Consider the following 26982-nt stretch of genomic DNA (forward strand, 5'->3'; position numbering starts at 1 on the left):
TCTTGGGCCTACGCAATTCTCTTGCCTCAGCCTCCCGAGCAGCTGGGACTACAGGCGCCCGCCACAACGCCCGGCCATTTTTCTGCTGCAGTTTGGCCGGGGCTGGGCCCGAACCCGCCACCCTCGGCATATGGGGCCGGCGCCCTACTCACTGAGCCACAGGCGCCGCCCGCCCTTTAAAAACATTTTTAATTGAAATCCCCAGAGATCATTTTATCCATTTTAAAATTCTCATTATAATCATATATGTCCTGGTTTGGGAATCATTAACATATCACAGAACTGAGTTAAAATTAACATGGGGCCCCACTCAGTCCTCCAGTCTCACCCCAGGAGGGGCAGAATTCTCATGGGTGTGGTGGTCTGTGGTCTTCCTATGACCTCCTTTAATAATGTAAATACACACGAGTGTTGCATATGCTTTTTAAATCATGGGCTCATACTCTACGTTTCATTGAGTAATTTTCCTTTCTCATGTGGCATGTTATCATGTTTACTATCTGTGTCCCAATATAAAAACTCTGCCTGCTCCTTTTTCATAGCTGCATAGTACTCCATGGTACAGATGTATTCTTACCATTCAGCCATCCTCCCATGGATGGTCTTGGAGTTATTTCTGCTTTAGATTTGTTTGTCTTGTCTTCTGTTAAAGTAACCATTGTAAGAATAAACACTGTGTATACATTTCTTCAGTTCTGGAACTTTTTCCCTTCTGTTGGATAAAATTCTCAGAAATGAAGGAGGGAGGAGGTGGGGGGACAGGGGCGTGGTACACCATTTTGGGGAAGGACACAATTCTAAGAGGGTCCTTATCGAACAAAAACAATCAATGTCACCTGGTTCTGTGTACCCTCAATGAATCCCCAACAGTAAAAATTTAAAAACAATTCTCAGAAACGAAATCTTGAGAATTGAGCTCATTTTTAATTTCAACAAATATTAACAGGTTTTTAACCACCCCAAATTTAAGCAATTTCAAGTATTCCCAACACTGTAAAACTACTTGGCTGACATTGGATATCACAGACATTTTTATTTATTTATTTATTTATTTATTTGGATAGAGTCTCACTTTGTTGCCCCTGGTAGAGAGTGCTGTAGCGTCACAGCTCACAGCAACCTCAAACTCTTGGGCTCAAACAATCCTGTTGCCTCAGTCCTCGAAGTATCTGGGACTATAGGTGCCTGCTACATGCCCAGGTATTTTTTTCAGAGATAAGGTCTTGCTCTTGCTCAGGCTGGTCTTAAACCTGTGAGCTCAGGCAATCCACCTGCCTCAGCTTCCCAGAGCGCTGAGATTACAGGCGTGAGCCACCACGCCCAGCATCACAGACATTTAAAAAGTATCTCATGTGCATACAGCTTGTAATCTGTCGCTTCTATTTGCATTTTCCTGACTAGTTATGCACAATATCTTTCCACTTGCATGAATTATTTATTCACAGTATTTGTCCATTTTTAATTGATTTATCTTTCTTCGATAATTTATAGAAATCCTTTGTATTTGAAGGTGTTAACTGTAGCCAGTTAAACTTGTGATAAACACACACTACCATTTGCCTTTATAGGCTCTTCCTTGACTTAAAAGTTTTTTCATTTGATCACTTTTATTAATGACTTGAGGACCTTTTGCTCATCTTATACTTTCTCATGGCACTTTATAGTTTCATGCTTTATCTTTAGACTTTTTTAATTGACCTAGATTTTATTTTTCAAAATTTAACTAGAAATTTTGCATGCATTATTTTTCCAGGAAAGGAGATTCAGCTGACCCAACAACATTTACTCAATATTTTGCCCTTCTCATTAACTTGTACCAGTGCATATATACCCCATTACCATCTCTGTACTTTTTATTCCATTCAACTATTTATTTACCGTTCTGCATTAAAGACTTTTGCCTACTAAGGCCCTTTAGCCTTGGCATAATCCTGTGGAGTGACAGGAATGACAAGAATTCCATACTTTAAAGAGATGGGCAGGTAACATTTGGAGTCATACGCTTTTCAAAATGATGTATTAGGGGTTTGTTTGGGGAGAGGGGGTTTGAAATGGCAGAAACCTGACTCCAGTAGGTTCACACCAAAAGGAAGAGTATTAACTTTCATTACAGAAAATTCAAGGGGTTTCCCTGAGTTTACTGGATCCCGAAGCTCAAATGCTATCACTAGGACGAGATTTCTCTCTCCGTAGCATTTAGGGTTATTATATAACTCCATGTTTGGGTTGGTTGCACCATTATAAAGTGGGATGAGTAAGAGTCACCTTATTCCCTGAACAGCACCTCACAAACCATATACTGGTCACTAGAATGAGCCTCATGGTCAGAGGGATGTGAATTCCTCCTTGGGTAGATAACCTCACAGGCCCAGCCTGGACCTGGAGGCGGAATCAGCTCTGCAGCAAAGACCCAGAGTGATGGCTTCTCCTGCCAGAGACAAGGAGGGCCACTAGGAAAAAAATTAAACATCATTACCAGAAAAGGGGTGGGGGGACGCTTTGGTCAGCTAAGCCTAGTGATTGTTACTAAACGTGATTTAATATGAATCAGATTTGCTTATATATGCCGGGCACAGTGAGGGGGCTCATCCCTGTAATTCTAGCACTCCAGGAGGCAAAGGCAGGTAAATCGTTTGATCTCAGAAGTTTGAGACCCCATTGCTACTGAAAACAGAATAACTGCCAGGTCATTGTGGCAGGTAGTCCCAGCTACTTGGGAGGCTGACACAAAAGGATTGTTTGAGCCTCAGAATTTGAGGCTACTGTGAGCTATGACGCCAAGGCACTCTACTCAGGAAAAAATAAAAAAGAAGAAGAAGAAGAAAAGAAAAGAAATTTCCATATTATTTCTGAAAAATTACATTACTTTTTAATGGAATCATCATTACAGGCTCTCCCATCACTGTCATCAGCTGTGGTTCACATTTCAGCCATTGGGATGAAGGCAGCTCTTTCATCTCAGTGGGGACCAGCTTTCACTGCTGATCGAAGGCTGGTGTCCAAAGAAAAAGAAATTAAGATAATAATGACGTGTCATTTTTATATCTTGAATTGTCAGAGATTAACAAGTTTGCTAAGAGCCAATTTTGGTAAGACTTTGAGGTAACAAAAACTCTCATATACTGAAAGTTGGAATGCAAAGTGGTATAATCTCTGAAAAGCTATTTTTAAAAAGGGTGTCTGATCAGCAGTGCCTCTTTTATGAAATAAGTCTCTCGCACAACTATTTGTGATCAGTTTATCTTTAGAAAATCGTCATGCCAATGCACAAGTGTACATGTGAAAGCACTCGATGAGGCATTATTTGTAATATCAAAGTCACGTTCTGATCTGATGTATACTGGCAGTGAGCTCCTTGCAAAATTGCTGTCCAGCCATGCCTAATACCTGCAGGAAGGCCAATTATACACTTTAACATCAGAAAAAATAATTTAATGTAGCTAAAACAGCTCCTTAACGAAGATTTATCCCTAAAATCGCTGGTATATTTAATATTTTTCAGCGGGTCACCCTTGAGTGGTCAGGTCACCTCTCTTGTGCTCTCATCACACCTTCCATATGGATTAGAGAGCACATTCAAAACACTTAATTACTCAGCACCAGCATTAATCACTTTGCTGGATATATTTCACCTTGTCTCCCTCCTGCAATGTTTGTTGAAGCCAAGTTAACTCATAGCAGTGCATTGAAAACAGGTGGTCTTGTGTGGCAGGCGGGGAGGAACGTCCAGCGGAAAGATCCCGGGGCCAGTTCTTGAGCCATCATTTGTAAGCCCTGTTACCCACAGGCAAATTGTTTGCCAGCACTGGGGAGTTTTTATCTTCATTTGTAAAATGGTCATGATAATCACAGTCTCTCATATCTAGCCTGATTATCCTGAAGATAGTGTGTATAGGAAGTCGGACAATTAAGTTCTCAAATGCATACTAGAAAAAGTGCTGCATACCTCACTGCTGAATATCACTATAGTCACCTTCGAGGGACTTCCCTTGGGAAGCTATGCACCAAGACCAGCACCTAGTCCACCCTTCCAACCAATTTCCTGGAATGGCCATCATAACTGTCCTCCTGTGAGGCCTGACAATGAAGTTCATGAACTCATGCCAGAACTATTTTAAATTGCACATGAACTTTATGGACACCTGCATATATCCTTAAATTAAGCCTTCTCGGAACATGGTCCACCATATTTATTTCCTTATTGGCTATGGTTGCTTTTTTTCAACCATAGAGATGGGTAGTTGCTACGGAGATCATATAGCCCAGAAAGCTAAAAATATTTGTTCCCTCACCCTTTAGGGGAAAAAAAAAAAGTTTTCTGACTCCTAATTTAGGCCAAAGTTTGATTTGAGTCATTGATACATCAGGAAAAGATTCGGAAGTTATATACATTGTGTGTGTCCTTTAAACTTTCTAACCTTTAACTTAACCAAAAAAAGGCTAAAAAATATTCTTAAGCGTGTCTTAAATTAACATCATTGGTTTATTTTCCAAACACTTTAAATGCCTACTGTGTGCTTGGTAGTGTGCCACTACACAACCTCTCAACCACCCTTGAAGTACTTGGTTTTAAACCCACTTTAGAGGTGAGAGAACAGGTGTGCAGGAGGATTTAAATGACTTGCCAAATTTCTTGAAACTGCCCAGACCCAGAATTTTCTTAGTTGTGTCCAAATTCTCAAGCAGGTGGTTGCTGAAACTTAGATTATATTAATATAGCGACTATTTTCAAGTATTGTTATAAAATTATTAATTTATGACAATAAGTAAGACGATTCTCTCCATTTGTATGTATATAAATATGTGCATATAAATACACATATATTGGACGTACCCCATCTCCTCTGTCCTTTCAACAATTCCACACACAGACTCTAATATGGATGGCAAATTGAGGGATTAAAAAGTACATATAACATGCATGAGGCCCAAAGAGGCCCGAAGCTACTTTTTTTCTTTTTGGTTACGTTTCTAAAGTATTTTAAACTGTTCTGTTTGAATAATGTGTGCTCTGTCAGTTTGAACAATAGTGTGCTGTTTACTGTAGACATTAATGCGTACAATCTAGCTGTGTGACTACAGAATAAGTCAAGAAAAAAATGAAAACTATTGAGGTTGATTTCTGGGCAGAGAGGTACAGAAACCTGGAGGGCTCTTACCTGGGAATCCGTGATCCCTTTCTATGTTGATTTTAACACAGTTAAATGCTGTTGAGTTAATCATTTATGGTATTTAATAATTTTCATGAATTACATTTTAATCTACTGTCATAAAGTTTATGTGATCTATATTTAATACAATTAAATTATGTATTAAATTAAATATGGATGAAATGGGTTTATACTACCTCTCTGTAAAGTGTTGGAGAAACACCAAGAGCTTAGAAACTTAGATTACATTAATATAGTGATTATTTTACAGTATTATTATAGTAATTATTTTATGACAATTAAATGAAATATTCTCTCCATATATATGTGTATGAACATACATGTATATCAATGTACACACACACACATATATACATATGTATACGGGGTAGCCGTCTAGTTGTTGTCTATTTTAAATTGCATATGAACTTTATGGCCACCCTGTGTTTATTCATTTGTTCAGGCAAGGTGACTTTATATAACTAGGTTTTGCAAATTACCATATTTATATGGGTCATTATGAAAGTTTTGAGGCAGACTGTATTATGGTCACTTCCAAAGAAACACAGTTGATAGCTTCTTTTCTGATTCAACTGTGCAAGTTTAAACTTGCTGGGCTTATCCGTGTTGCTGGGAGGGCTTCATTTGTTTCCATCTGCACTTGATCTTACGTTTCTTGATTTACTTGTATCTCAAAACTTTTATAATGGCCTACGTATATCCCCTAGAAGTACACTAGGTTGAGATGGGAGTTTCTTCTTTCTTTTCATTTGTGAAGGTGAAGGCTCACTCTGTTTCCCAGGCTAAAGTGCTGTGGTGTCATCACAGCTCACAGCAACCTCCAACTCCTGGGCTCAAGCGATTCTCTTGCCTCAGCCTCCTGAGTAGCTGGGACTACAGGCACCAGCCACAATGCCCAGCTAGTTTCTCTATTTTTAGTAGAGAGAGGGTCTCACTCTTGCTCAGGCTGGTCTTGAAGTCCTGAGCTCAAGTGGTCCCTGCCTAGGCCTCCCAGAATTTTAAGGTTACAGGCGTGAGCCATTGCACCAGGCCAAAACAGGAGTACTCAGCTATGGAATAAACAGAGTTTGTTTTTCAGAACATGAATTTTGCTCAAAGTTTTTGGAGGAAAGGCATTATGTTTTCTATTAACTAGGTAAGAGAAAACAAATGCACATGACTTGTTAAGGAAAAGCATGAGAGTTTAAATACATATCGTCATTTAAATGGCATTGGATGCTGTCAGCCATGACTCGAACCACTGAGGGCCATGCTCAGATCTTACCTGTCATCACATGGGAAATTTGGCAAAACAGTACATTACAACACTGCTCAAAAGTGGTTTCTATTTTTCGGTAATATTCTGAAGTTTGATAATGCAGCCTATCTCCCTTTGTCAAAAGAGCAGAACATGATCAATTAAGGGTTAATGGGAAAATTCCAGAATCTGCTTTCTTTTTAATGGTCCTAATGATTGTCTTAGAATCCTTTGGAATTAAGAAAAAGGAGTTACCAAAGAAAGCTATTTGGCCTGAGTCTGTTTGTTATGATGGGCCTATAGTTTTTTATAGACTTTTTACTTTTTCATCAAATAAGGGCTTACGGCAGGTCACTCAGTTACATTAGTACCATTACAAAGCCACATTCATCGTACAACTTTAAGCTTGTGCCCCGCTGCTGGGCCGGACTGCAGAAATTCATATTTTTTACAAATACCAAAATGATCTTGTAAAGAATGTACAATTATAGCTTAGGACATGACCATCTGTGGTGGGACATTTAAAACAGACTTAAGGATGGAGATTATGAGTGACACATTGTTGTCACTCAAACTGAAGGTGGAGCTGTACCTTCTGTTTTATTAAAAATTCTAATGGGAAATTATTTTGCCACAAAAATTCTCATCTTCTAAATAGGTCTTCAATGACTTTTTTTTTTTCGCCTTTGTAAAGACAAATAAAATTATTTTATTTCTTGTGTGTTTTAAAACATCAAAATATTCAGCCTGGATTTTTAAAACATGCCCCGATTTTTGCTTCCCTTGCTTAGTTGACTTTTTTCCTTTCCTCTATCTTTATCTTTCTTTATTTTTCATTTCTTTTTTTTTTTTTTTTGGACCAGAACTGGAAGTGGTCCGAGGCATATTTGTTGACCCCTGCGAGGTCCTTTCTTTTTTTTTTTTTTTGGCCGGGGCTGGGTTTGAACCCACCACCTCCGGCATATGGGACCGGCGCCCTACTCCTTGAGCCACAGGCGCCACCAACAGGTTTTCTTTTTTTTTTTTTTTTTTTTTTTGGTTTTTTGGCCAGGGCTGGGTTTGAACTCACCACCTCTGGCATATGGGACCGGCGCCCTACTCCTTAAGCCACAGGCACCACCTGAGGTCCTTTCTTAACATGAGGAGTACAAACTACAGACAGCGTCTGGATGCTGTGTTACAACCTGAAAGTGGGAACCCACTTTATGAAGTTCACCGGTAGAGTTTTGTCAAAAATATGTTGAAGAGATCCTGGAAAAAGGAAAATAGAGAAGCAAGAAGAAAGAAAAGTTCAGGAGTAAAAAAACAGAAGCGAAAATGAACAAAGTCATGCCCTAAGGATTTGTAGCAAGTCCTAGTAACAGAACTAAGATGAATGGCTGCCTCTCACGTGCAGGTGAATTTCTCCAGTTACGGCCAGAAGGTAGTCGAGTCAAACATTCCTGTAGACACCATAGGTTTGGAAAATGCTCAGCTGGTCAGTAGGTGCTCGCAGGACGAGAAAAGAATTTCTCTAGGACAAGATTAGAATATAAAAGTAGGAGTTTATTTTATTTTGGAGAAAGGGAAGAGGGGGGAGAGATGGAGAAAGGAGAGCAGAGAAGAAGGGAAGATTGGTAGAGGGGAGTGGAGGGAGAAAAGGAGCTGGAGAATGGCATCTTTCCGGCATCCCACGGAAAGAAAGGAAGAAGGCCAGCCCTGAGGTCCAGAGGGTAACTGAATTTAAGGAGCAGGAATGGGTAACTGCAGCCAAATTCACAGGGCATTATGCCTGTGAACGCTGTGTCTGTTTGTCCTCAGGCAAGATGCAGGCAGACATTTTCCCAGGTATTTCCAGTCCTAGGCCTGATTGTTCATCTACCAGGGACACGCAGACTCACTAAAGCTTAAAGGAACAAACTCTAAAAGACAAAGGAGCTGGGGCTATGGAAAGAGAATTTACATTTCCTTTTGGTTTGTTGGGTTACTCAGTGGACAGACATCTACAAGGGGGGGTGGGGGGCTGGAAAGAAGGAAATAAAAGAAGGAAAGAAGGAAGGAAGAGAGCGAGAGGGAGGGAGGGAGAAAGAGAAAAAGAGAGAGAGAGATGTTATGACTTGTTGAAAAACTATGAGTTAACAATTTTTCTATTATTTCACTACCAAGACTGACCATCCTTACAATGATTCCTTCGGGAGGTCTCAAATGGAAGCCTGACCTTCCTTTCTTTAAGAGCCCATCACAGCCTATGAAGTCACTGGTAATGCTCCTATCTCCTTACTTCCTTATGTCTCAGTTGAATGCATACGACTAGAATAAGATTACAGGATGACTCCCAAGACTCTGAGGGTTGGGGAACTTCGTGTTTCCTGTGGGGGCATTATTTTAGCCTTCCCAGAATCCCATCTTACCTCCTAGGCTCTCTAAGTGGGAGTTGGAACCTCACAATACTAGATTGTATGCTATTTTGTGTAAATTAAGCTGTGAGCATGCAAATAACTCCCAGCTCATTGGTGTAAAAGGGTTTAAGATGGCAACTGAGCTCATGTTTGTTCCAGACAACAAAGTCACCCAGGGAAAAGCCTGCGTCCTACTCAAACTTGGCACGGAGTTTCCAAACACCTGTTAAGTATCTACAGACATTTATTTAATGAGAATGCTTGGTCATTCTGTTATCATTCATGTAAAAACAGTATTGGGAAAGCTGATATAGTCATCATTTGTTGCAAATATTCCTGTATCCGGGTAAGGCTGGCTCTTTGCTTTGGAGAACATATCCCAGTACGCATTACCCTGGGATAGGCAGAAGGCAAGTGTGTTATAAAGGTAACATTTGATCCAGGCAGTTATAGTAACAGTTTGTTATTGCTCGGAATGAACCACCTCCATTCATTTACTAGTTGTAAACTAGCGGTGGATATGAGGATATTAAGTGTGTAACTGCGTTGATACATGAGCGTATAAATATGGCCTGGTCCTATCTTCAGTTAATTTATTCAAATGTGTTTTAAGGCTTGATTAGCGACTGCATTCAACTCTGTTGGCTTGGACATTCCCAAGGTCCATGGCTTCCTCATGGTCTGTAGCCCTCTCCAAGCATAAAACCTCTCTCTATCCAGCTGTCCCTTGGGTAACTCTTTCTGGAGCATCCACAGCCGTACCCAACACAATGTGGTCAGAAAGAACCTCTTACCTTCCCATAATATTTACCCGGTGCTCCTGAGCCTGGTCAGTGACACCACCATTCAGTCAATAACTTGTCACAGAGATCTAGGAGTCGACTTTGGATTTGGCATTTTTTATTTTTATTTTCTTATCCATCCCCATGTATACGTATCTTCTAGTCATTCAGCCAGTCTTGTCAATTCTATTTATAAAATATTTTTTTTTATTAAATCATAGCTGTGTACATTGATATGATCATGGGGCATCATTCACTAGCTTCACAGACCGTTTACCAAGTTTCACATATTATTTATAAAATATTTGTCAAATTCTTCCTTGCCATTACATCCTTACTGCCATGTCTTTGCACAAACCCTCATCACCTTTTGGGCTAAGAAATAGTAAAAGAGTCTTCTAATGGATCTCTTTGCTTTACTCTGTCCATTCTCCACATACCAATTAGAGCAGCTCTTTCTAACACTGACTGCTTCACTTTTCTTAGAGAAGAACAAAGCCCAAAGTCCTTAGCCTCACATGTAGGGCCTTTATTATCTGACCTCTGACCTATTAATCTGCCTCACTGCCTGATCTTCTGACATCTACTGTGCTCCCATAAACTATGGAGTATTTTAAAAACCAACTCAGGCTCCTTTTGAGTTGCCTGCAGTATGCTTTCTGCCTCTAGACAGAGCAGGAAGCTTCCTGTACCAAAGAATTGCATATGACAGATGACTCTGTCCTATCAACTATTACACTACTTACAATAGCAGTTTATATCATACTACTTGTTTGCTATTTTCCTTCTCCAATAGACTTATTCAGCTTTGTATCTCCCAGCCTACAAGGGCTCTGGAATACAGTGGGCATTCAAGTAACTAATGTTCAGAGAATGAACCGTTGATTGTATGTTTGTGAAATTCTTGGGTGGGAAGACGTCTTTATGGTTACAATGGGGGGGGGGGTGGCGAGAAAGGAAAAGAAAAAAGAAAAAGAAAAACAAAACCTCCAGCGTCAGAGAATTCGTCTTTTGTTTTATAACCCAGTGTTCAGATGGCATTTCTGACAGCCAGGCCCACCAGCAATGCTTCATGGAAGATTCTGAGCCCAGGGAGGAGATTGATTCACTCCAGATTTGGGATGTTTTGCTTTCCTTCAAGGCACGGGGATTTAGGGACTCCTTGGCATAGCCATCCAGACTATGTGTAGAGATTCTAGCAGGGATGGAGAGTGTGGTCGGGGCTTCACAGCAAGTCAACTGGCATCAGAAGCAGTAGGAGAAAGGAAGGGACATAGAATTAAGGAAGAATTCTTGCTTTCAGCAGCCAAGGCAACAGCTTTCTCCATCTCTGTCATTCTCCAAGGCCTCGTCCCTTTTTATCTCCATGTTCCTACCCTGTCACCTCTCTTTTATTCTCTATAGGCTGTTTCTCTTGACTGGTCATCAGACTCTGCCAAGAAATCTACCTGCTCTTCCATTTTCTAGCTCTAGAAGCTCACCTCCCAATTCCAGATTTCTCAGAGAGTCCAATTTGATCAGAGTGGGAATATGTCTGACCCTGCTCCTTGCGTGGGGGGGATGATTGAGGAAGGGTGTAAGGGAAACACCCTCTCTAAGATAGTCTGCATGGGTAGGGGAGGTGGTGGGCATCTCTGCAGCTGACTTGGTGGGGCTGGGCTCCCTCACACATCTCTGGGGCACTAGCAGCCTTTCCATCTTTTAAAGCCTGAGTAAAAGACACCACCCTGAAGCATGCGAGGGTGGTAATCCCTCCCTGGGCATGGTCCAAATCAAATCTAGTCATCATTATTTTGAGTCTTGTCACATCCTCTTGTTTTCTTTGACATACTGTTGACTCCCGTGGGGTGCAGGGATTTGGGGACAATGCAATGTTGTTTAGAATTTTTTTGTTTTATTTTCCAAACTAGTTTGTCCAGTTTCCTACTGAGAAAACTCAAGGGAAAATTATTGTAAAGAAAGTATTATGATCATAAAGGGATATCTCTAAACATCTTCCCCCCTTTACAAGGCCTTTGCTGCTGTAAAGTATAGAAATACTGATGATAACATATGCACCTATCCTCTGTGCCCTAAATTTTCTCTCCCTGTGACACATGGAAATGAAATTTCCCTCCTGCTTCTTTATTCTCACAGCTCTTAACCTGAATCTTCTATTTATTTATTTTTTTAAGACAGAATCTCTAGGGCTCAAGTAATCCTCCTGCCTCAGCTTCCCGAGTAGCTGGGACTACAGGTGCCTGCCATGACACTCAGCTAATTTTTCTATTTTTAGTAGAGACAGGGTATCTCTCTTGCTCAGGCTGGTCTCCAACTCCTGAGCTCAAGGATCTTTCTGCCTCAGCCTCCCAGAGTGCTAGTATGACAGGTGTGGGTCACCATGCCCGGCTTCTAACCTGAATCTTATTTGTAGCCATACCTACCTGTCTACTTTGGTTTCTGGTGATCAGGGAAGATGCATGACCCTCCAAGGGTTTTTGTTGGCAGGGTATAGGTCTGCCTCATTGTCACAGCTCTGCAGTGCACACCAGACATTCTGTGCTCAATAAATCTTTGAATGAAGCCAACTCAGAAAGTGAGCTGCGTGATAATAAATATTAACCACCCCAGAATCTCGTGGAAGGCACCCATCTCCACGTAGTCCCAGACAACAGTTATAAAAGGCTATCCTCCTCTTGCTTCTTGGCTGTCTTCTTCTCTAGAATAGACATACCATGTGGATTATGGTTGTGCCTATCCTTTTGATCCAATACAGCAGAGAAAATAAATAATCATCGGGGAAGTAAACAAAGACCAACCTCATAAAAATAAATAGAAGCTATTTACTCCGAGTTTGCTGTGACGAGGGAGTCAGCCACCATCATGTGCATTTTGGCAGATGCTCAAAGGCAGGAGGAAGAGTGGGAAGGCTTTATACCCTGACACAAGGCTGTCTGCACAGGGAGGTGGTGGGTGGGCTACCTAGAAGGGGAGACTTTCAATGTGATGGGTTAGCTGCACACTGGCTTTCTTTAGTTGATTCTAGGGTAGAGGTGAGGACAGAAATTAGGGAAGCTGTCAGTTATTAATCAGGTCCTGGTTGTTTTTGAGCCAACTGTTACAGAGATTTTTGCCTGGTTTCTTGAACCAGTTGTAAGAGATAGTTGTCTGACTTCTGGCAATTCTGACTTGTGAAGAGCAGGCTGGTTTCCTGGGCTGGTTACTGTATGTACAGTGTGGGTCAGAGTTCTCCTCTGATACATGGGCTGCCCAATGTCTGTTTGTGTGTTCAGTCTCTCATTGGCGAAGAAAAAGATAAAAAAAGAAGCAAAGGGAAGAACAAAAGAAAGGAAGGAAGGAAAAAAGCTGGGGCTATAACAGTACTATTATCCTATTTTTGTTATCCAGATCCCATTTTGAACACTTTAATCCTGTGTTCATGTCAAGGAGCAAGTCATCTGGGAGCTGACATGGCCTCTGTTTTTAGACCCTTTAATCTGATCCCGTAGTCTAGAGCTAGAGCTCAGGGGAGAAGAAAGAGACTCTTTCCCTGTCAATCGGCCAAACAAGAGCCAAAGGCTTTTGAGGAGCCACTTAAAGAATTTTCAGTTTGCAATTGTGCAGAGGCTGTTGTTCAGGTAATTTAACATTGATTTTAGTTTAAAAGGCAATTAAGACAAAATGGGCATCCACTAGCCACTTATGTTAAATAAGCTGAGATTTAAATTGCTCCCCGTTACCACCTTTGTTTTCTATGTGTGAGCCCTTCCGTGCTAATTTAGCATGCCATGGTGTGGATGGTGTGGTGGCCCGAGTGGGGTAGGCGGATGGAAGACAGAACCCAGCCAGGGAGATGGTCATTGGAAGAGGAAATAGTTGGCCCGAAAATTGTTCCCAGGTTGAGATGGGTCCTCTTTTATACTGCTTTGGGAAATACAGATTTGTGTGACGTTCCAGGACTCTGGTTCCTTGTATCGAAAAATCTAAAAGTGGTAGGTACCCACTTTTCAACTCATCCGTTTCACATCCAAGTCTTTATCCCTGAGATAATGAACAGAGACTAGAAATAAGAATGTCCTTTGCAGTGTTATTTAAACAGTACGAGGAAACTGCGTACGTTACGGTGGAATGTCAAGAGGGATGTTCTCATTTTGTTGTTGTTGCTGTTACAGTACGAAATGTTCATGATATATTGCAGAATAAAAAAGTAGATTGTGAGGCAGTTCATGTGGGAAAATGCCAACGGTGCGCTCGCGACATTTTTAGCTATAGATTCAATGAACGATGTCTGATCTGACATGGATGGATTTGCAACAAAACACAACATGCAGCTCTCTTTGGGTGGTAAGAAAATGAGTGACATTTTCCTGCGTTTTTCCATATTTTCTAAACCTTTCACAGTAAACACTCATTGGTTTCATAAATATAAAACACATTGAAAACAGCGTTTGGTTGTCATCCTGGAGAACATTCCTCTCGGCCATGTGCCTGATTTGTGCCTTTTCTAGAAGGAAGCTCTGTGTACGTGCTAATTATGAGGAGGCAGAATGCAGTTTCATTCGCAGTAATTCTGCTGCTTGCTTGAAGATGGTCTACTAAGCTTCACTGTGGAGGGCTTAAAGTTGTTAAGGTGAATCATCCTGTGGAGAACACTTTTAAAATATGCCCAGGTGATTCATGCATTTGTCTATTAGGAAATGTGGTCATTTACCAGCCACCATTGTAGAGCTAATGGGATTCATTTAGGAATATAACCACAACAAGGCTGCCATAAATCATATGTTCTCCCATCTCAATATGCTTCATTAAGCTCACCTTTCTTAATGCAACTGGATTATTAGGTGTCAGGGCAAAGAAAATCATTAGGTCTCACTGTTCTGATCCTGCGACGTTCCGATGTGGTTGCTATGTAATTTTATTTTATTTTTTTTTCAGATGGAGCCTGCTTTGTGCTTTTCTATGGGAAAATATTTTCAAACTGGTAAAGAAGCAATATTACTGTATTGTGAGGCATATCTCAGTGGGTCATTACCATAACATCTAGCAGAAAGGATAATCTATGTCCCATTTTACTTCAAGGATAAGATTGATTTTTATAAAAATCTTTAGTGCATTGAGGCTTAACATTTTGTTTTGTTTTGGTTTTTTATTTTTTCTATGAAGAAGCAATTAGATGCTGGCGTTTTCCAGACACGATAGGTGAGCGTCAACCAAACCTTGATGCTTTTGTTTTTCAAGGTTTTATCGTCCAGCTTTTGAAGAGAAAAGGCAGTTCCCTGGCGAGAAAAATGATATTGGCACAATGTCAGTCATCAACACTCACACGGCCAGGGGGTTCCACCCCCTTATTATATTTACATCTATTTGGAACATTGAGAAATACAGGAACAAAATAATAAGAACCTACATTCCCACCACCAAGAACGATCAATTATGAATGATATCTTTCACGCATGTGTGTGTACACATGTGCATAGAAACACCCCCACCCAGTGCACATGCGTGCATACCCATACACACTTTTAAAAATGGCATGCACACATCATTTACACTTAAAATAAGATATGCATCTGTACAGACATACTTTGGAAATGATATGGGTCCAGTTCTAGCTATAGGAAAGGGATTATTGCAGTCAAGGGAGTCACACGATTTGGTTTCCTAGTACATATGTTATCCAGAGTGTGCAATTTAAACTATTTAAATACTTTATTTTTGTATTTATTAAGTATTTAAATAGTTTAAATTGCACACAAACTTTACATCCACCCTGTACATTATACTGTTTTCCATTAAGTGTGCAACACTGTGTCTAAAAAAAGATGTACACACCTTAATTAACAAAGATGTTATTGCTAAAAAATGCTGAGGATCATTTGAGCCTTCATCCGGTCCTACTCTGTTTGCTGGTGGAGGTATTGTCTCAATGTGGATGGCTGTTGATGGATCTGGGGTGGTGGCTGAAGGTTGGGGTGGCTGTGGGAATTTCTAAAAATAAGGAAATGGTGATGTTAGCTGCATGGATTGACTTTTCATTTCATGAATGATTGCTTTGTATCCTACGATGCTGCTTGATGGCATTTTATCCACAGTAGAACTTCTTGGAAAATTGGAGTCAGTCCTCTCAAACCCTGTCACTGCTTTATCAACCAAGTTTATGGACTATTCTAAATCTTTTGTTATTATTTCAACACTGTTCACAGAATCTTCACCAAGAGAAGATTACATCTGAACACATCACTTTCTTTGCCCATCTGTAAGAAGCAACTAACGCCTCATCTGTTCAACTTTTATCATGGGATTGCAGCAATTCAGTCCCACCTTCAGGTGTGAACCTCTCAATTTCATGCTTGAGGGTTGGAATTAACTTCCTCCAAGCTGTTCATGTTCCTATTTTGACCTCTTCCCATGAATCATGAATGTTCTTAATGACATCTAGAATGGGAACTCTTTTCCAAAAGGTTTTCCATTTACTTTACCCAGATCCATCAGAGGAATCACTATCTATGCAATCTACGGCAGCTATAGCCTCTAAAATGTATTCCTTAAATAATTAGACTTGAAAGTCACAATATCTCCTTGACGCATGGGCTGCAGAATAGATATTGTGTTTACAGGCATGAACACAAAATTCATCTCCTTGTACTTCTCCATCAGAGCTCTTAGGTGACCAGTTGCATTGCCAATGAATTGTAATATTTTGAAAGGAATTTTTTTTTTTTTTTTCTGAGCAGTAGGTCTCAACAGTGGCTTCAAAATATTCAGTAAACGCCATGGTAAATAGATGCCTTGTCATCCAGGCTTTGCTGCTCCATGTATAGAACAGAGGCAGAATGGATGTAACATCATTCTTAAGGGCCCTGTTTTTTTTTTTTTTTTTTTTTTAGAATAATAAATGAGCATTGGCTTCAACGTAACATCACCAACTACATTTGCTTCTAATAGGAGAGTCTGAGGAACGTCCTAGATGGCATCTTTTTCCAGTAGAAGATTGTCTATATTGAAAATCTGTTGTTTGATGTAGTCACTACATCATTACAATAGTTTAAATTGCAACGTTCTCAGCTAGATCTTCTCGGTAACTTGCTGTATTTTTTATATCAGCACTTGCTGCTTCCCCTTACATTTTTATATTACAGAGATGGCTTCTTTCCTTAAAGCTCATGAACCAACCTCTACTAGCATCAGACTTTTCATCTGCAGCTTTCTCACCTTTCTTAGCCTCACAGAATTAAAGAGACTTAGGGCCTTGCTCTGGATTAGGCTTTGGCTTAAGGAAATGATGTTGCTGGTTTGATCTTCTCTTCAGACCCCTCAGACTTTTTCAGTATCAGCCACAAGGCTGTTTCACTTTCTTATCTTTGGTGTCTCAGCTTTTGGCATGCCTGCCTCACTAACCTTAATCATTTCTACCTTATGATTTACTGTGAGAGACAGACATACAGCTCCTTCTTCCACCTGAATGCTCTAGAGCACGCGTCCTCAAACTGCGGCCCGCGGGCCACATGAAGCGGTGTGAATTGTATTTGTTCCCATTTTGTTTTTTACTTCAAAATAAGATATGTGCAGTGTGCACAGGAATTTGTTCATAGTTTGTTTTTGTTTTTTAAACTATAGTCCGGCCCTCCAACAGTCTGAGGGACAGTGAATTGGCCCCCTGTTTAAAAAGATTGAGGACACCTGCTCTAGAGGGTTAGTTGGCCTGATTTCAATATTTTTGTATCCCGGAGAATAGGAGGCCCTGAGGAGATGGTGAGAAACAGGGGAACGGCCAGTCCATGGAGCAGTCAGAACACAAAAAGCATTAATCTATAAGGGTCTTCACTTAAAATGGACATGGTTCTTGGTGACTCAAAACTATTATCAATAGTAAAATCTAAGATCAGTGATCACAGATAACTATGAGAGATATAATAATAATAGAAATGTTAGAAAAGTCGTGGCAGTTACCAAAACGTGACGGAGAGAAACCACATGGGTGCGTGCTGTTTACCTTGTCTGAGCAGGGTTACCACAAACCTCTAATAGGTAAAAAGCACATAATCTGCCAAGTGCAATAAAGTGAAACCCAGTAAGCAAGGGATGCCTGTGTGTGTATAACTTTAAAGGTTCCCACACAAACTTTCTAAAAAGGTATGTATGTGTGTACATACATATACATTTGTATAGACACTTTTCATTGGAAATGAAATTATGCTATATGTGTGTACACATATCTCCTTTCTTAAAAATATAAAACCAATTTGTAAGTGTTCTCTTAGAAGAAGTGGATGCTCGGCCTCAACCGTCAAAATTAGCCTCCTGTCTCTAATGCTGCTACGAATTTGAGGCTCATTCTTCTAGACCAGGGATCAGTGAAATTTTCCATAAAGGGCCCGATGGTTAACATTCTGGGCCTCCCTGGCCACTGGCTCTTCTATATTTACTCAACTCTCCAGATGTGGAGCAGAAACAGCTATAGGCAATGTGCAAAAAATGGCCACAGCTTGTATCTCAGTAACACCTCGTTCATAGGCACGGAAATTAGAATTCCCTACATTTTTTACGCATCACAAATATTATTCTTTTGATTGTTTTGACCATTGAAAATATGAAAACCATTTTCAGCTAGCAGGCCCGATGCAAATAGGCAGTGGCTAAATCTGGCCCTGAGACTATTTAGGTAGCTGTCCTGCATTTGCACTGTTTTCTGTACTTTCACAAATATTTATATATCTAAAAAAATCTATAATATTTTATCAGTGAATTTTCTGTCATAAAGGAGTAACTTAAAACTTTCATCTCTGCAGTTTCTAAACTGAGAAATGCACGTATAGATAGTTGTAGTACGTAACCTGCATTTTTATTTCTATTTGTTTATATCAGTATAGTTGTTGATATATTCCTACGATGTTTTCTTTGATTCTTTTTCGCAGCTGTATAGTATTCCATCATAGAATATATCAAGAGGGCATTTAGTTTGTTTCTCCCTTTTCTCCCTTATTATACACAAGCAGTGGCAATTTTACCCATGGTTATGTCTTGTGCATTTGTTTTCTAGGGCAGACTTAGGAAGTCAAATTGCTTGACTACAAGGGCGAGCACACTTTCCTTTTTTAATAGATACTGGTACATCAGCTTCCAGAGTGACAATATTGATTTAGAGTTCTCCTAAGAGACTCTCCCATCACTCTTTGTTTGGGGTATTTTATCCATTGCTGTTTTCCTTATGAGGTGGGAGCAAGGAAGCAGCCTCTGTATCATCTGGTCTTGTAGCTACAGATGCTACCGTGGACCTCATTTTCCTTTGGGTGAGAGCAGACACTGTTTTAACTCTTTGCTATGCCACTTGCACAGGAGAATAGCAATTTATATCAATAACCAGGTCTGGCAACATCTGCCAAGGTTGTCACACTCTGTGATTAAATAGCCATATGTGCTGGAGAACATGGGGACAATGGGGTTGTAATTAGGGTTTGCTGTCTCTCTGCTGGCCAACCCCACTATGCTTCGCTTCGGATAACCTTGCTTTTGTGAACTGATTTGTGCATCAAATTATTCCACCGAGAATGCCAGTTTGTGCTGTGGTAATAATAATACTTTATATTTGTGAATCTTGGTAATTATATAGGGGCCTGATTAAGCAAAATCTAAACACCTTTTTGCCATTTTACCTGATAGTGTTGAAAAAAATGTTCAGGGGATGACATGAGGAAGTTATTAAAAAATCAGAGAGTATAATATATTCTGGATATATATGTATATATATCATGTTGTCATTGTGAAATAAAGTTTTACCTAAAGTTATCTTAGCACACTTTAAATGCCGCTGCCTCCAAGAAAGACAGGCAGAGAGTGCACACATACACTATTCTTATCTCCACAGAAAGTTAAATTCTGTATTAATCCCATATTAAAAATACACTTAATGCACAGAAGAAAAAAACAAAACCCTCCTCATTTTGTTACTGAAGTGACAGAGATGGATGATCGTTATGTAAGGACTTGGTGCGTTCCAAAAAAACTGTAAATATTGCCTCTGGGTATAGAGCTGTAATGAATTGGAAAATAAATATTTGAAAGATTTATTAGCATTTTAAAATTTGCTTACCAATATATAAAATCCTAATCAGTTGTGCACAAGACCTTTAACTAAAATAAGTACGCACGAAGATGGCACAGGAATCCAATAAATATTTCACTTACTGATAATCAATTGTAGAATGGATATTTGTACATGAAATTTCCTTCCACTGATAGGTCTTTCCCATTCAACTAATTAGCCCTTGAACAAGCAAGGCCATCTTGGTGCATGAGGTTCCTGGTTATCAGTGTCAAATGAAAAAAACAAAAACAAAAACGTTTAGTTTTTCTACATTCAAAAGACTCACTCCCAGACAATCAATTGATATGTTGGTTTTACTAACACTTAAGCTGGGGACAGCTGGAATCTATGAGAACAGGTATAACTCATTCCTGTTTACCAAGGGGGAGGAGGAAGAGCCAGAGGAATTTTTTAAAAAGAAAAGAAAAAAAAATAGGAAAGAAAGAAATAAAGTAGATACTTGAGGAATTTTCTTGGGGGGGGGGTGTGGTGGTGAAAGAAATTTACCTGTGTGCCACGTTAAAAGGTGCTCTCAAAAGTTCAAAAGGAGACACAGATGTTTTTCCCCTCAAGGCAGGCTCAACCCTCAGAGCATTCCTGATTTAGCACATAATGTGGAAGCAGCTCTGAGATCCCTAAGCTTTCACTCCTAAATAAAGTCCACCTGCTTCTTGCAGGTAGCGCTGAAGAACGCCTCTCAGCGGTTTGGGGTGGGGGCTGCAGGGTCCTCCATCTTTCACTGGTATTTCTAGGCGAAGTAGCATATTGGAATCATAAATACTGTTCCGTGGACATTTTGAATAATGCAGGAGCAGCGTAAGTAATTGGAAGCGCTTATATCCCGCCTTTAGACATTCGATTGCTTGTGAGTTAAAATTGGTTGTCAAGTGCGGACCCAGGGGACCGTGCAAGGTGCCCTATTCTGTCATGTGGTACATATTTAATGCCTGAAAGAACAAGGGAAGGGACACGTGCGGCAGAGAGAGAGGGCGAGTGGCGAGATATAGCTGCCAGCTGCGTGCCTTGCAAGCGCCTCGGAAGCGCGGGGGCGAGACCCGCGTAGCCTCAGCACCCACCGCCTTCCGCAAGCTGCAAGACTTTGCAAACAGATCGGGCGGCTCATTTGGCCAGCGTTGAGGCGCGGACCGAGGCCGAAGCCACCCGAGGAGCTGGACCCCGGGCGCGGCGGCCTCCCTTTGTGCGAGCCCGGGGGGTTGATTGCCTCCTGGCGCGGGCTGCTCGCTCTCGCGCCCGCGCGCTCGGGGCGCTCTGCACCTGCCGGCGGCCGTGCCAGGCGGCCCCGGCCAGCGAAGGCGCGGCGCGCGCCACAGATGACTGAAGTCATTTACATTGCTAGCACGTGGGTGCCGTTCTGCTGTTGCCTCGGACTTCTCCGGTGTTGTGTTCTCCGGTGAGGAAGCAGGAGGCACTTTGCAGCCGACAATGAAATCCTGGCAGCTAATTGCAGTCGTGGGAGATGCCCTTCAGGTAAGGCGAGCGAGGAAGCCTCTAAAACGCTGTCGGGGAAGGAGAGGGAGAGGAGGCAGCTTCTGCAGGAGCTTCCTAAAAACCCACTGACTGCGGGCGGGGGGTGCAGGGGGGCGGGGGCGGGCGACAGGGGGAGGAGTGTGCAAATTGACACTTTTGGCTGCCTGTGGCAGAGGAGGCGCCGTCAGCCGCTGTCCAACGTTAGCGCAGAGTCGGTGGCGCCGTGTGCGCCTCCGCGGCTACTGATTAGAATAGGGGACTTGGCTGCCGATGGAATCCGGGGAACCCAAAGCAGCGATGGAGGGATGAGGCTGCGTTCGCCGCGTGTGCTCGGGACACGGTACGTAAACCCAGCTGTGGGGGCCTGGGAGGTTGTGCTCAGGGCTTGTCCTGGGCGCCCCAAGGGGCCCCGAACACCCGGAGACGGCGAGGGGGCATTTAGAGGGGGGCCGGGGAGCCAGTGATGAATCCATTTTTCTTTACCGACTGGAAGTTAGTGGGCAACTTCATTGCCAACGTTCATTGGCTCCGTTTAACTTTATTCCCGGAGATGAATAAGCGTTTATTAAGAGCCAAAGTGCAAGTCCCAATAGGCTGGCAGTGGCTTTGCAAGAGATGCGCGGTTCTTTAAAGGAGAGGTTTAGGAAATGAATGGCCAGATGGGTCGTGCGCTGGGAAAGTTGGCACGCTCGCGTTCCAGCGGGGCATGTGTGCGTGTGTACGCATCTGCTTCGCCCGTCCCTGGAAACGTGTCCCCCGTGCTCCAGACCGTGCGAGCTGCGCGGGTGTCCCTTTATAGCCTCTGCTCGCCTTGATTCCCACGGCAGAGACATTACATCGTCAACATCGAAAACGCCTTGACTTGAGAAATAATATGCTCTGTAGCATCTTAGTAAATGGAATAAGAGTTGCTCTTCTTGAAAGCTCCAGTGAGGGGGGAAATGTGCGTGCTCCCTTCTAACGTGATGGTGAAGCATTTTAAAAATACACCAAGTGTTGGAACACGGCATTCATCGGACTAGAAGGATCCCCTGGAAGTATGGATCTCAGCCCATCCTTCTACTCGCTATTTTCATACTACAGTGAAATGAGGGGGGGTTATTTATTTTGACAAAAGAGCTGCGTCCTCCCCCTTTTCCGCTTAAGGGGGGGGTCCCGAGGGAAATTCTCAATCCTAAAGTTTTGTTGATACTGTCATCTTAGTAAAATTGTATTAAATTATTTGTTAAATGAGTCACTCTCTGAGTTTCTTCGGATATGTCATAATTTACTCATTGTTTACATGGTTTTAATTTTGGCCACACAGAAATGAATCCAGTTTATAATCGAAGCAGTAAAAAAAAAAAAAAAAAAAAAAATTGCATAATCCTCTCTTGATTTGGGTAGCTGGGTAGTAAATTGTTTAGCTAAGACTATAAAATCTTTCTCCACGGTGGTCCCTATTTTTGATCAAAATGTATGCTGGGAAGTCCAAAAGGGTATGTGAGTGAAAATGTGTTTGTGGGATGGACTGACTTGCTTTTGTGGTTTGCTACGATGAAGTTTGAAGAGGGTTGTTCTTCAAGTAAGTCAACTCCAGTCAATCAGCAACAGCTGCTGACCTCTCAGGCACATGGGCGTGCAGGCAGCATCAGGATTCTCCTAAAAGAAGCAACATTTTCCAACTCCCATCTGCCCACATACTTGGCACACTTGCCATCCCTTGCCAGTATTAGAATCCTCAGAGCTGATGAAAGTGGAATTGCTTCTCTGAAGGGAGGGAGGGGCGTATTGGGGAAGTCCCTCTTTTTTTTTTTTTCTCTCTCCCTCTCTTCTCTCCTTTTTATCTGTTTCATTCTCTGTTGTTGTATCTAGAGCCCAGAAATCTTTTTGAGTATCTTCTGCTACAAGTTTTTAAACAAACATTTTGTATCCTGAAGGATCATCAGCACCTGCTTTTTTTAATTCTCTGCCCATATATAAGAATTATTTAGTATCAAGCAATTCCACTGTGTATTGGTTTTTAAAAAGTCCAGATACAAAGTTTTGTCATTTCATTTCAGCCAAGCAATTACACCTTTGGGAAATGCTTTTACCACGTGGCAAGAGCTCTACCGGTTTTTTTTTTTTTTTTTTTTCTTCAGTTATCAGTTTTCCAGATGAGGAATTGTACGGAAGTGCTGTCTTCTATTATTTTATTGGGCTAAGCATATTTTTACATCTGTCTGTTGAAATCTTATCCCTCAAACTTCCATTTTCCCTATTGCTTGTTAAGAGCCTGGATTCATTTTAATCTGTATTTACTCAGACATGGTAGAAATACCCATTATTGCTGGGGTGCCGGCCAGCTTATTGAAGATAAACTGGTGTTTCTTTTTCTTCCTAAAAAGAACTAGCTAGTCATTTTTTTTCCCTCTCTTCATTGAAAGTATGATAGAAAAGTTGGAGTGGAACTAGTGAAGGGCATTTTGCAACCACAGCCTTCATCAAAATTACAGTTGTAAAATTTGGAAAACATATTGCGATATTTCATGATAATATATGACATATACAGGGTGGACATAAAGTTTGTGTATGATTTACCATGTTAAACTATTTTAAATTGCACATGAAATTTATGTGCACCCTGTGTATGACATACGCGTATCGTCGTGTTTGAAAATCATAGTGCTTACTCCTCCTTGTCTTCAATTTGATTATGAAAAATCTGGTTACCTGGGTCAGTCTTGAGCTAAGTAACTAGTATGCTATCCAAGGAAAGATAAATTTGGTCTAGTTTTCTGTCTTAATTGATAATTTTTATGTGAGGTTTTAAGAAAAGTTGAGAAATAGAAAGTAGCCTTAAAAAGGAAGAAAATGTATGAAGTAATAAAAACTTACTAATAAACTTTTATTGGTGTTTAATTTTTAGCTTTTATTTCTTAATATCATATGCGTTAGTCTTGAAGGTATCCCAGAGGGAGTTGGAGTAAGTTCCTTAAGTCTAATGGGGCGGTGTCTATGGCTCAAGGAGTAGGGTGCTGGCCCCATATACTGGAGGTGGCAGGTTCAAAACTGGCCCCAGCCAAAACATGCAAAAAAAAAAAAAAAAAAAGAAAGAAACTTTTTTCTATGAGTCTTTAACCTGCATCTTGTGTTGATTTTTATGACAAATGTAAAAATAAATTAAGGGAGGGAGAGGAAGCAGAGACCCTTGACATTTTTTACACCTTAGACTTTATTTGGTTGTAGATCCCCAAACTTCAGAGTGTGAGAATACATTGACTCTTTGTTTGTATTTCTGGGTGTACATGTTTGTTCTTCTGTTTTGTTTCTTTCATTTTCAAGCAGGGTCGACTGGTTGTGTATATTGTGATCAATAGTAAACAAGATCAAATAAGAGATTGAAGAATTTTATAATTGTGCATTCTACTTAATGGAGGTAAATTAAATCACATGTAGCCGGAATCGCAGTCCTGATGATTTGCTATTCGTGCTATTCCCCCGGCATTGACACGGGACCAAGAGAAAGAATGAAATCCGTAAAAGTCAGCCTTTAATACACAGTTCTTGGCTCGGAAGACATTGCATGTTAAATTATTCAGTAACTATAATGCCCCGAACAGTTTTTGGGATTTTTTGTTTCCTTAATATAAATAAAGTTTATATGAAAAGTTGTGGGCTCTCTGTGTGTGCATGTTTGGCCCAAAAGACCGAAACAGCTTATGTCAGCTGCAGCAACTCGTTTTTGATGCAGCAAAACTAGGTTATGAATTCAAGCAATTAAAAATGACAAAAAGCCTAATTTCACTGCCTAGATTGATATGCTTCCAATTTTTCCTGCTCCATAAAAATTTCAAAGTGTTCTGTCTGGTTAGGTGATTGCATAATCTCTAGGGTATTGGAGGGTCCCCATTTCACGTTTGCTTATGATGTCTGAATACTTTGATGTAGCTAATGTAAATAGGATCGGTTGGGTGTTCGTAACACAATTTTGTATTCGCAAGTTCTCATGAAATCATTTCAGTTGGGTTTACAAGGAAAAGAAGAAAAGCAGCAGTTAGTTCCCTGGCGTTTACTGATGGTGAATGATCTTTCAGCCCATCCTAATATCACGAAGGCCAGAGGAGACTTTTCGGGAAATGGTATTAATTGTAGTAGAAATAGTGTCTCTGGCTTCCAATGATGGCAGTGATATCTGTTGTATATGCTATTTTTATGCAGTGGTGGGCAACGTTTATTTCTTTTCTCTACTTCTAACTGGAATTCTGTATTCATGCTTATCTAATTAGCTGACACTCACTCGTCTTCAAAATGTTTTTTTCTCCCCTAAACACAGTAGTTAGCAGTCAACCCAGCCCCATGAAATTATCTACGGTTTAGGGTTCATTGGTGAAATTCCCTAACCTGGTTTGAATTCCCTTGATGGCATCAAGAGTACAAACAGCAGTTAGGGAGCCTGTTTTCTATCACTGTTTACCCCCCACACTCCCAATCCTGCACAGAAAAAACACCAGCAATTGACAAGTCAGGACACTCTATTTGCTCAATATTTTCTCTGCAAAAAGGACTTTTTTGGACTCTGTGAGGAAGGCCTCTGCTAGTCCTGGCTTTCTCTTTATTATAATTCTGCATCTGCATTTTTTACGCTAGTATTGATATATTTCTTTGTTGTTTAACTGAAACCTCTGCTTCTGAGGAAATCAGTCTCTCCTAAAAAGATGGAAGTTAACAGTTGTGTCTATTGTCGTTAGTTGGATGTATAGAGGCCTTCCAGCTTCATTATAAGGATGAGGATGAGGCTGCGATAACATATCAACAGTTGCAGTAATAACAATGCAATGCTGATTTCTTCCTGGGCACTTACTGTATTGGGCATTGAACTGGGAGCCTTACCATGTTTTTACCAGTCCTTACTCTAAATCTGCAAGGTAGGTATTGCTATGCCTAATTTAGAAATGGGAAAGCAAATATTCAAGATTTTTTTTTTTTTTGTAATTAGAAAAGTTGATTCCAGTTCAGATTTACAGAGTCCAGTGTACCAAGATGCCCTTGAAATCGATTAATCCAAATTTATAAAGATACACAAAAGGGGTCTGTGACAGATACTCTAGGCCAGCAGTTCTCAACCAGAACAAGTTTCTCCCTTGACCCTCAACAACATTTGGCAGCATCTTGGAAAACATTTTTGGTTTTCACCACTGGGCAGCAATTGTTACTGGTATGAAGCATGTAGAAACCAGGGATGCTGCCACACCTCCTGGGTGCACAGCACAGGTCCCTTTCTGCAAACAAGGAATCATCTGGTCTACAATGACAATACCCCCCCCCACCCCCCGGTTGAGTCATCATACCCTGTGCAACATCAGTAATAGTATGACTGATACCTACATGGCCTGACTTTTCAAGAGTAGATAATGTACACAAACTTCAGTTATTAAACTTTCACGGTCTCTGATTGGGTACCGTGAATGGGTCATCATGGAAAATCAGAAGGTCCATCCTTCCTGACAGTCTGAGATTAAAATTGTTACAGATGCTTACTTGGAACATCTTTTCTTATAAATAAGATATGGGTCATTGAAAGTTTCAGTGTCTGTTTTTCCCCAATTAGTGTGACATCAGGCACTTATATCTTCTCATGCTACTGATGTCAATAGAAGAGAAACGTAACCTCAATAAACAAATTAAGGAAAAGCAAATCTAAAGAGCCTTCCTGTACAGCCCGCCTTCCTCCTCAGTATTCAAATGGTGTTATTTTTTCCTCATCTTTAAATGTTCAGCACATAGCCTCATTTGCTAATTTATTTAAATAAACACTTACATAGTATTTCATATTTGCCGAGGACTCTTGTAAATGGTTTAAAATATCAGTTACTTTAATGTTTAAGTTTTGGCTGGGGCC

At 40.8% G+C, this 26982-nt stretch overlaps 1 protein-coding gene across 13 annotated transcripts in view; it reads left to right on the forward strand.

The window, feature by feature from the left end:
• RBFOX1 (RNA binding fox-1 homolog 1) overlaps nucleotides 1-26982 on the forward strand; it is a 2283260-nt gene that overhangs the window by 1138298 nt on the left and 1117980 nt on the right. Inside the window, exon 1 of one of the 13 annotated variants that reach the window (XM_053556415.1) lies at nucleotides 20753-21119. The exons of 11 other annotated variants lie outside the window; for them this stretch is intronic. In XM_053556415.1, the coding sequence (XP_053412390.1) occupies nucleotides 21075-21119 (45 nt within the window). In that variant the 5' untranslated portion in view covers nucleotides 20753-21074. Of the gene's footprint in view, nucleotides 1-20752; nucleotides 21120-21347; nucleotides 21460-26982 lie in introns of those variants that run through there. One more of the 13 variants, XM_053556420.1, reaches the window with a different exon arrangement.

The sequence above is a fragment of the Nycticebus coucang genome, chromosome 12 (assembly GCF_027406575.1).
Source record: "Nycticebus coucang isolate mNycCou1 chromosome 12, mNycCou1.pri, whole genome shotgun sequence".
NCBI classification, from domain to species: domain Eukaryota; kingdom Metazoa; phylum Chordata; class Mammalia; order Primates; family Lorisidae; genus Nycticebus; species Nycticebus coucang.